The sequence below is a fragment of the Ammospiza caudacuta genome, chromosome 11 (assembly GCF_027887145.1).
Source record: "Ammospiza caudacuta isolate bAmmCau1 chromosome 11, bAmmCau1.pri, whole genome shotgun sequence".
In the NCBI taxonomy this organism is placed as follows: domain Eukaryota; kingdom Metazoa; phylum Chordata; class Aves; order Passeriformes; family Passerellidae; genus Ammospiza; species Ammospiza caudacuta.
Window position 1 is genome coordinate 26,175,883 of NC_080603.1, and position 11,065 is coordinate 26,186,947.

The 11,065-nt window shown below is 37.8% G+C and overlaps 1 protein-coding gene across 1 annotated transcript in view; it reads left to right on the plus strand.

Moving 5' to 3' along the window:
* The window catches only part of IFT80 (intraflagellar transport 80), a 31,393-nt gene extending 21,518 nt beyond the window's left edge, over positions 1-9,875 (plus strand). Inside the window, exons 12-20 of the mRNA XM_058812262.1 lie at positions 10-173; positions 741-805; positions 1,215-1,350; positions 1,726-1,873; positions 2,277-2,448; positions 5,051-5,140; positions 5,228-5,400; positions 6,411-6,534; positions 8,814-9,875. Of these exons, the coding sequence (XP_058668245.1) occupies positions 10-173; positions 741-805; positions 1,215-1,350; positions 1,726-1,873; positions 2,277-2,448; positions 5,051-5,140; positions 5,228-5,400; positions 6,411-6,534; positions 8,814-8,927 (1,186 nt within the window). The 3' untranslated portion in view covers positions 8,928-9,875. The remainder of the gene's footprint in view (positions 1-9; positions 174-740; positions 806-1,214; positions 1,351-1,725; positions 1,874-2,276; positions 2,449-5,050; positions 5,141-5,227; positions 5,401-6,410; positions 6,535-8,813) is intronic.
* Positions 9,876-11,065: the final 1,190 nt, after the last annotated feature.

Here is an 11,065-nt window from a genome sequence, read left to right on the forward strand (position 1 = left end):
TTTTTTTAGGCATTTTCTTCTTGTGGATGGTGGAGGACTTTATTTATATTCCTATGAGGGCAGATTGATTTCCTCCCCAAAGTACCCAGGCATGAGGACAGACATTTTAAACGCCCTGACAGTGTCCCTGAGCAATGACACCCTGGCAGTGAAGGACAAGGCTGATGAGAAGGGTAAATCCTGCTTTATTCAGCATAAAAATACAGATATTTATTATAAAAATCAATTCAAGTTATGGGTCTTGCTTCAAATTCATTTAAAAACTTCAAGGGAATGGTTTGGCTCTGAATTTCCAGTTGATCCATGGAATATTTACAGAAAATAATTGAATAAGTTTTTATTCCCCGATGGGATTTTTTAATTTTCTCTCTTTCCAAACATTCCCAGTGATGGAATTGTGGGTTAAGATAGAGTCCATCTAATGTTGGAAGTGTGGATTTATTTAAATTACGGATTTCTGTAAATTATGGATTTAATTATGATATGGATTTATCCATATCCAATGACACAATTTGGTGTCATTTCTGGAAAGCCCCATTTGAGACAAGAAATGAAGAATAGGGATAGGAAGTGAAAATTCAGGTTTTTATAAGATCATCTTGTGAAAATCTGTGGTGAAACTCACACGGAATATTTTATCCACTTGCACTAAATTATACTCAGAAAAGAATGGAATTCCTGGAAAAATCCATTAAGAACTTCTGCTTTTTTTAATAAAGTATATAATTATTTTTTTTCAGTTATCTACATCTTTGAAGCTTTATCTGGGAAGCCACTGGGTGATGGAAAACCTCTGACCCACAAGGTAAAGTGAAGGCTTTAATGTCTTTATTTCACTCAGAAATTAAGAATCACTAATGGTTTTCCTCAATAATGGCACTAAAAACACATTAATGGATTTAAAATCTTAATAGAAAGGAGCCTTTCAGCTGACTTTTAATGCTTTGTGTTGTCTTCAGAGCTGTTTTAATCTTCGTGAAATTCAGTTTATAAAATCACAGAATCATGGAATGGGTTGTGTTGGAAAGGACTTTAAATAATCTTAATTTTAACCCCATGGAACGATTTATTCCCAGAGAAGTCACACACAAAATGTTTTTCCAACTCAGTTTATCCAAGAATTTTTTACCTTGTTTTTAGGAAAAAAATCAATTTGAATGTCCAGATATAAAATCTCCAGAACAAAAATCAGAGATTCTCTTTTATCTTTCCAGACAGAGATTGTGGAGATTGCATTGGACCAGAAAGGACTGACAAGTGAGAGAAAAATAGCTTTTATTGATAAGAACAGAGATCTTTTCATCACCTCAGTGAAAAGGTTTGGGAAAGAGCAGAAGATTGTCAAAATAGGTGAGAAAAATTCAAATTGTTCTTTGAGAAGATGCTGGGAGGGAAATAAATTTGTAATTAATACAAGAGACAACATTTTGCTTAATTAATAGTGAAATCGAATTTGGGAAAAAAAACTTTTGCTTTTATATGATAGAGGTAGAAAGAATTTCAGTAAATTTTATCTAAATTCTGTTGATTTTTCTATCATTTCCCTCCAAAGCAGCTTTTAAAATGCTACAAATTTGGGGTTAAAACCTTTAAAAAGCAGCCAAAAATGCTGAGTAACCACGCTGTTATAATTCCCTTTATTTTGAAGTTTCTCCTGGTAATGTTTTATGTGTTTCTTTATCTATTTATTCATTTATTATCATTATTTGTTGTCTGTAAATGCAGGGACGATGGTGCAGAGCTTGGCCTGGAATGACAGCTGCAACATCCTCTGTGGCATTCAGGATTCCAGGTTCACAGTCTGGTATTATCCCAACACCGTCTATGTGGATAAAGACCTTCTCCCAAAAACCCTTTATGAGAAAGATGCCAGGTAAGAAATCCTTTTTAATCCAAATGTGATTTATTTTAACTGTTCCCTTCATTTCTTAACAAATTGTGCTTGGGAGAAGTAAACCTGGCCTTGCAACTGGGAAAATTCTCCTGTTTCTTGCTTGAGAAATCAGGAAAAAGGGGTTTATAAGGAAAATTATAAAGTTTGGGGTTGAAATGATGGTGCAGGGTTGGAAAGCAGACAGCACCTTGAGATAAAAGCAAAATTTTATTTTTTTCTCATAAAATTTTACCTCAGGTTTTGTGAAAAAAGCCTAGAAAAGATTTGTTCCGATGACGTCGGCAATTAAAAATAGCAAAACACCAAGTCACAAATAATCGATCTTAAATCCTTGTCTTGTAAAAACAGCAAAATACTGACTGATTTTCCTTTCTGTGAGCAGTGAGTTCAGCAAGAGCCCTCAGATCTTGAGCTTTGTGGGGAACCAGGTGACCATCAGGAGGGCAGACGGGTCCCTGGTGCACCTGCACATCTCCCCGTACCCCGCCATCCTGCACGGCCACGTCAGCTCCTCCCGCTGGCAGGACGGCCTCAGGCTCTGCAGGTTTGTCAAGGTACAATTCAAACCTCCATTTTGGCAACATTCACTGCCATTTTTATAGTTTTGGGTGATCCTCAGCAGTGATCTCTCCGTAGCAAATGGTGCCGCTCATTTCCAGCCAGTTCCTCCCGCTGGCAGGACGGGCTCAGGCTCTGCAGGTTTGTCAAGGTACCAAACCTTATGAACCTTCACTGCCAGTTTTATAGTTTTGGGTGTTCTTCAATAGTTATCTCTCCATAGCAAATGGCACAGCTCATTTCCAGCCAGCTCGTTCCACTGGCCTCAGGCTCTGCAGGTTTGTCAAGGTACACCTCCATTTTGGCATATTCAGAACCATTTTCATGGTTTTGGGTGTTCTTCCATAGTTATTTCTCCATATCCAATGGTACAGCTCATTTCCAGCCAGTTCCTCCCACTGGCACAATGGGCTCAGGCACTGCAGGTTTGTCAAGGTACAATTCCAACCTGGTTTTTGGCAATATTCACAACCATTTTCATGGTTTTGGGTGTTCTTCAGTTGTGATCTCTCCATATCCAATGGTACAGCTCATTTCCAGCCAGTTCCTCCCGCTGACACAATGGGCTCAGGCTCTGCAGGTTTGTCAAGGTACACCTCCATTTTGGCATATTCAGAACCATTTTCATGGTTTTGGGTGTTCTTCAATAATTATCTCTCTTCAATAATTATCTCTCCATATTAAATGGTACAGGTAATTTCCAGCCAGCTCCTCCCACTGGCACAATGGGCTCAGGCTCTGCAGGTTTGTCAAGGTACAATTCAAATCTGGTTTTTGGCAATATTCACAACCATTTTTATGGTTTTGGGTGTTCTTCAGTAGTGATCTCTCCATATCAAATGGTACAGCTCATTTCCAGCCTGCTTTGTCACTCATTTTTGTCACTTTTGGAAAATGAGGTGGTTTCCTTAATTCCAGGACATCATCCTTCCATAAGTTCCATGATAAATAATAATTCTTGTTTTTAGCTACACCAGAATCCTGCAGGATTGAGCACAGGTAGTCACAGAATTCAGTTCTAAACTTATTTTTTTTTAAAGTTTTTAAACTTAAGGTCTGGGCCTTAATATAACCAACCTTTAACTTTTAAGGGCTGGGCCTTAATATAACCTTAGACCTATAAGACCTTAAACCTATAACTTTATGGTCTGGGCCCTTAATATAACCAATGAAAAGTGACATTTCCACAATTTCCTGTTAATTTCCATATTCTATTTCACTTCTTTTTATTTTTTTTCCTTTTCCATTGCTTTCTTTTGTATTTATTTAGACAACAGCAACAGATGAGGTGAGTGTGGTAGTTTACAAAACAACAAAATCCCTTCAAACCTTCCTTCCCATTTATTGTTAGAAAATTTTAGTACCTTAAATGTGTATTTCAGATATTTGTGTCACCAATTATTAAATTAATGCACATCCAGATAATTTGGGTTGCATTAGTAGAATTATTTGTAACAGAATCTTTATTTGAAGTGTCCACATCACCTGATTTATGCATCCAGGTCGGGATATTTTGATTTTGGCAGTCCAGGTAGAGAATAAAAAGTATTTCCAATCAGGAGTAATAAAATAGATAATTTTTTGATGGGAAAAAAACAGCAAGAAACAACTTGGGACCATCCAAAAATAATTTCATCTCCTGGATAATTTCAGGCTGAGCTTTCAGCATTTTATCACCTGATTCTCTAAATAAAAGGGAAGTGGGAGGAGAATGTGACAAAGACTTTAGGAGCATTTGATTCTCTGAATAATCTTAATTTTCCCAAATTCTGGGCTTCCTGCAGGAGGGTTTTTCCTGATGGAAAAGTCACTTGGGAAGTGTGAGAATGTGTTTAGAACACCCTCAGTGCAGCTGCTGATTGTGATTTCAATCACGAGTGATCCTTCCAAAACCTTCACAGTGCAAAGTCTTTATTTCCAGATTTGTTACTGAGCACGCTCAACAAAATTCTCCTTAATTCCTGGACCAGCAAGTCCAAAATTACATTTTTCCTGTCTGAATAGAGCCTAAACTATATTAAAATACGGTGTAGTAGTGTGTGTTTGTCATAATGTTATCACTTGAAAATCTATCAAAATGTCGTTTAGGGTCTTCCTAAATTCTGTGTTTATGGGGTTTCATCAAGGTTGTGTAAAATACCCCCAAAAACCCTCACAGAAACAATAAAAGTAATACATAAATAAATAAATAAACAAATGTGTGTATATATATATATATCTATATCTCATAATAATAGGGTTTTAAAGTAATATATACAAATATAAATATAGACAAATAAATAAATTATATAAATGTATATATTTGTTTATAAATTTATAAATAAATAAAATATAAATATATAATTTAAAGTTATATATAAAATAATAAGAAAAATGTGTAATATTATTATTGCCATGAAGTTTTTCTAATTCCTAGTTCTGAGAAATAATGAATCATTTCCTAATAAGATACTTTAGAGCACAGTGCCATAAATGACACACAGAGAAATGTAATATTACACATAATTTTTAAGCCTTGTGTAGTTGCTTTGAGGAGTCATTTGCAGCATGATAATGAACATTTGAAGCTTTCCAAGTTGTTTTTATTTTGGATTTCAGGACCAGACCCTGTGGGCTTGTTTGGCTGCCATGGCAGTGGCCAACAAGGACATGAGCACAGCTGAAATTGCCTATGCAGCCATTGGAGAGGTGAGAAAATGGAATTAATTCCCATGAAATGATTGCAAACGCAGGCTGATGAATGAATGGGTGTCCCTGCTGTCCCCTCGTGAGCAGATTGACAAGGTGCAGTACATCAGTGCCATCAAGGAGCTGCCCTCCAAGGAGTCCAGGCTGGCTCACATGCTGCTCTTCAGTGGCAACTGCCAGGAGGCTGAAACCCTCCTGCTGCAGGCTGGCCTGGTGTACCAAGCCATCCAGATCAACATTAACCTTTACAACTGGGAAAGGTAGGAGTTGTTTGTCATTAAAATAACCTTTTCCTAATTATTTCCATCAGTTGTTTTATTGCTGACTCATTTCTTATCTTTTGATCACCCACGACTTCAAAAAAAAAGCTAATTAAATCATGGCCAAAAAACAAGCATTTTTGTATTGAGAAAATACAAATATTTGGTGATAAAAGCCCAAAATATTCCTGGAAACATTTTGAAATAACATTTTGATTTCTCATCGCTGCTAGCACAGAGCAGCCCTCAGTGATGCCCCAGACTGGCTGTGGAATTTGGGCTGCTTGGAAATGTCTTGCTGCTAAAAATAAAATTGTGGCTACCCAGACTCCCAGCATTGTGTAGGTGGAGAAAATATGAATTAAGGCTGAGAAAACAAAGGAGGAATTTCGCCTTTAAACAAATCCCCCACGTTTTCTGAGAGAATCCTCTGAGTTGTTTACTCCTAATTTCTCTGCTGTTCTGTTGATACATTCAGGCAAAAGGTTGATTTTTCCCCACAAATCTGTAATTTTGTTTTGTTATGAAGCTGTGTCCGGGGAGGTTTAAGCTGGATATTAGGACAAGAATATTCTTTTATTCTGTCATCTAAAAACTCTCTGTAGGTCAAATATCATTGAGAAGAAACCAAGGGTGAGTAATGAATTAAATTAATTCAGTGTCTGACCTTTTCCACCTATACAATATTTATAAATATTATATAGGATATATCATGAATGTGTATTATGAGTGTTCAGAACCTGTTTGTGACTAGAAAGAAGTCATTAAACATTATTATTTTGGTGCTAAACTCTGAAATATTCTGCATTTCCCTGAAATAAAAAGCCTCCTGGGCTCAAATGAATGGTGTGGTGAGGTTGTCAGTGGGAATAATTGTTGGCTTTTTCCATCACTGGCTGCTTTGAACCTCCTGATGCTGCTGTGGGGTTGGATTTGGGATCTCTGCCGTCACCCTCAGAATTTCTGGTTGATTCCAGAGTGTTTCCCCAAGCTTTGCTGCTCTCCTGCAGGGCCCTGGAGCTGGCAGTGAAGCACAGGACACACGTGGACACGGTCCTGGCTTACAGACAGAAATTCTTGGAGGATTTTGGCAAAAAAGAAACCAACCAAAGGTTTCTGCAATATGCAGAGGGGGTAAGTGTCCCTCAGGGCTGTCCCTGCTGGAGGTGGGGTGGGTTTGCTCCTCTGCTTTCCTTCTGTGGCTCAAATGTGAACAGAAATGTGCAATTTTTACAGGTTTTGGCCTAATACTGGCCAGGAATAGCTGGGCGTGGGTTTTGTTTGAAGATTCACAATAAATATATTTAATATCTGGTAAGGATCACACAAGTGAAGGCACAGTTGTTTTCTATAAACAGGGAGTTAAACTTCACCGTGGCTCAATGAGTCTCTCAAATATTCCAACATTTTTCGTGGCATTTTATGGATAGAAACTGTAACAAACTTGGAAGGAATCTGGATATTTATGAACTGCAAACCATTCTGATTTTAAATATAATAAACAGTTCAGTATACATTTATTGGAAACCCTCTGCATCCCCAGGAAATCAATTTATTAGTGTTTCACACGTGCTGAAATTCAGCAGCTGGATCTTGGATTCCACTGGAATGTTCCCACACAGGAGAGACACAATTCCCTCCTGTCCCTCCTGCTTCTCTCCTCCTTTTTCTCAGCATTCTGAGGGAGAAATGATCCCAAAAAACCTTTCCTGTGTGTGGAATCCTTGTGTCCCCTGCAGCTGAAGGGGAGGGAGCAGCTGGGCTGGGAACTGAGCTCCTTGCATGGGCACTTGGAATAAAGCTGGATTTCTAATGGAAGGCATTAGCTTTTAGCACTCATTTCCTAAACAAAATCAGCCCCTAGTGAAGCATTCCACAGTCATTTACCTGGGAAATAAAGCACAGATTCCAGGCATTTTTATCCCGCAGCATTTCCAGCTCTGTGTGTTCTGTAAAACCCATTGCAGAGCAAAAATCACAGAAATTCCCAGATGCTTCTGATGGACATTGGAGATAATCCTGATTTTCTAAAAATCCTGGAGTAAGCTGTAGATTCCATCAGGATTCCCAAGGAATTCCACTTTGGCAGTGACAAGGTGTGAGCAGGATGATTTCTCAGTTTACTCAGTCTTGAAATTTAGAAATTTTGAAGCTTTCTAAAATTTGATTTGGAAATTTGGAGATTTTCTTGAAATTTGAATTTCTCACTCAGGAGATTTCTGGAAGGAAAAAGTCCTTTTCCACATCCAGATGCTGGAGGTCTTTGGTGGATCTGTGAATAGGAGGGATCCACATCATGTGAATTTTAAGCTGTAATTAAATTTTGCATGGAACCTGTCAGACTCATAGAGCAAAATCAGAAAGAAATTGAAAAGAAAAGCAAGATTTTGTGCTGCTGTTCCTTCTCCAGGATGAAAAAGGGTCTCAGTTTCCTTCTCACAACCTCAAACCTCTTCAGGCTTAAATAACTTAAATAAGGAGTTTTCCCCTCTCTTTTCTGCAGCCAGGCAGGAGCTGAAATTGTGCTTATTTTACATATCAGGTTCTCAATACTTACACATATCCTGAGAGTCCTGGGCCCAGTCAGTGCCTCCAGAACTGAGGTGTTATTATTATATTTTCACCTGAGAATGTGGGTGTTGAATTGTTTAATTTCATTTTCCCTCTTGGAGAATCTCCCCTGTTATTTAATTCCAGAGGAGAATTCCCTGTGCATCCCTTGAAATTCTTCTCCCATCCCACCTTTGCCAGTGTTAATTCTCCAGCAATAAACTGAATTGCACAATAACATTTTTGGACGAGTTTTTATGGCCATCAAATGCACCATGATCCATTTTTTTATTTCCTTGTCAGGCATTTTTTGGGGAAGAAACAACTTTTCTGCCCCCATTTGTGCTGTGATATGTGCTGTGTGCATTGCCTGGGGTTTCACTGACACCAGCACAGGCAGAAAATGCCAACTCTGTGCAGCTGGAGAAATTCCAGGGTTAAATGGGGTTAAAACTGAAAAAACTGAGCATTTATTGGTGCACGAGGGCAATTTCAAGCAGGAGCTGATTGCTGTTGGAGCATGTCACTGGTTTAACATCCTGTCAGCTCTTGGAGGAGACATCCCTCCTCAGTTCATGATGCGGGGCTGAATTTTCAGGAACAGGACACTGATGTCATGCTATTGAATTAGCAGCAGGTTATTTTTGTTTTATTGGTTGTATTTCCAGACACAGTTTAGAGATTTATTAAAATAGCTCAGGCTTGGCTTGTTTCAAAGGTGAAGCTCAGTTAGAGCTCAGCTGTGCCTTGGGATCTCCATGAGTTTGGGTACCCAGCGCCTGATAATTGTATTTTAAATGGAATAACTGACCTGGCTCTCTCTGATGTTGAGCTCTGTGTGTTTCCTTTTTCTCTTCTTGCAGCTGGAAGTGGATTGGAATAAAATCAAAGCCAAAATCGAGATGGAAATTGCTAAAGAGAGAGAACGAGCAGCAGCCAGTGCTGCAGGGAGGAGCAGTGTGACTGTGCAGCAATAATTCACATTTTGGGCACCTCCAAAGTGCTGCTTCAGTATTTGGTGCTGCTTTGTTGTGAAAACAAAGCCACAGCAAACATTTTGTGGGTCACAGGAGTGGGAATTTCTGTGGACTTGAATCCTTGGGTGACACACAGGATTCATTCTTTCCTTTCATTTTGAGCTGGGTTTATATTCAGTGCTGAGTACATAAATGAGAAAAAAGGGAATTAGCAGTTCCTCTCTCAGTGATTTTAAATTTTCATTGCCATTAATATTCTTTAGCCTGGGTTGCCTCTACTGAAATCACAATTTAAGCCCCGAGTTGAGCAGTTTGGTTCTTTCTGCAACCTCAGGGACCTCTCCAGACTTGCTTCAATTGCCCCAAAACAAATTGAGCAAACTGGAAGTGCTGAAAATGCAAAAAAAAAGGAGCTTGAGCCTCGCAAGTACAAACATTCCCTCACGGTTGTGGGAATACATATTTGTTAGTGAGTTATTTAATAGATAATTTCAGATCATTCCAGCTACTCAGGTTTGTCACTGAGCAAAACATTCAGCAGTAAAAGGATTTTTTTTTTTTTGTTTAAAATACTTTGGAATGTGCTTTCAGGGTTATTGGAAGTAACAAACAGCATTTGTAGCATCTAACATGTAAAATTGACAAGAATATTTAAAATAAGATAATATTTCCTGTATTTTTTTCTCCCCAAATCACTTGATTTGTAAATATCTTTTTAATTTGTTATTTCATCAAGATACACTTTTCTTTGTTTCACACCCACAGCTGGCTGCATTCTCTTTGTGTTATAAATTTATTACCAGTTTATTCATCACTGACAAGGTTTATTATGTATCTTTCAAATGTTACCAGCAAAATGTTAAATATCTGTACATACAGCAAATTTGTAAATCATTCTGTGACCCTTTCTTGCACAGTTCATTAATTTCTTAATAAAACCAAATCAAAGTGGAGATTTTAAGGTATCATTTTTAAGGCATTTTAAGATATCATTTTTTAAGGTATCTGAGAGCTGCTGCATGTGGGGATCTCCACTGAGTGCTAAAAAAAGAATATTTGTGCTGTTTTAATTACATGTGGAGGGGATGGGAGAGGTGTTTAATTCCATTTTTTATCACATACATCCAGTCCTGCGCATCCTGGTGTTAAATAGAAAACAAAGCAAAGTATTTTGGGAAAGCACTTTTACTTCCAGGTGCTAAATACAGTTATGACCTGGGTATGAAATCTGAATTTCAGGATGTTCTCAGGAGAAAATGTCCCTCTGTGGCTTTTCTGGGGTTGTGGCAGGGATTTTAGGGATTGTAATTCCAAGGGAAGTGCCATCCATCCATGCCAGGGGAATTTGGAGCTGAATTTTCTGGGGTTTCCAAAGTTTTGCATTTATTTTTACCTTTTTTAGTTATTTCAGTATTAAGCAAAAATAAACAGCAGAAGGATACAGATGTTTCAGGTACATTTTGGTTACATTATTGCCCAGAACAAGAAAATATTTTAAAAAGAAATACCTCTAATTTAACTACTCACAACTTGATTTAAACCATCATAAACCAATCTAAGAAACAGAATAATTAACATGATTAAAATTCAGTTGTTTAGGTGCTGCTGTGATGGATCAATAATCAAAAATAACCCAAATTTTGCCATTGCAGGGTGGGAGTTGAGTTCATTCACTTAATTTGTCCTTGGCCACAGTAAATCCTCTCTGATTACAAAAAGGGAGGATGAAAAATGAATCTTTAGGTGAAAAATAAATCCTCAAGTGAGGCAAAATTAAAAACTCAGGTGGGTGTTCAAAAACCTACTGCATATTTGTAATAGTTCAGAGGGAAAATTAAAAATAGCTTTTGTTTTCTGGTTTTTAAAGCAATAAAACTGTGAGATCTGGGTTTTTCTGTGGGATTTTACCCTTTGGGACTGGAGCAGGAGGAAGGTTTGAATCATCTGCCGTGAAAATTTGATTTTACAGATTATGTGGAACTATTTCCTGCAGAAAAACTGGAGATTGTTGCCCGATTCACTTCAGAATAGTCACAATTATAAATGAGCAACTGTGGAAAAGCTTGAAGCTTTCTAAAATTTAATTCTGAAATTTTAATAGATATTTGTAGAAATACAAAGTTTGTGTCACCCACAGC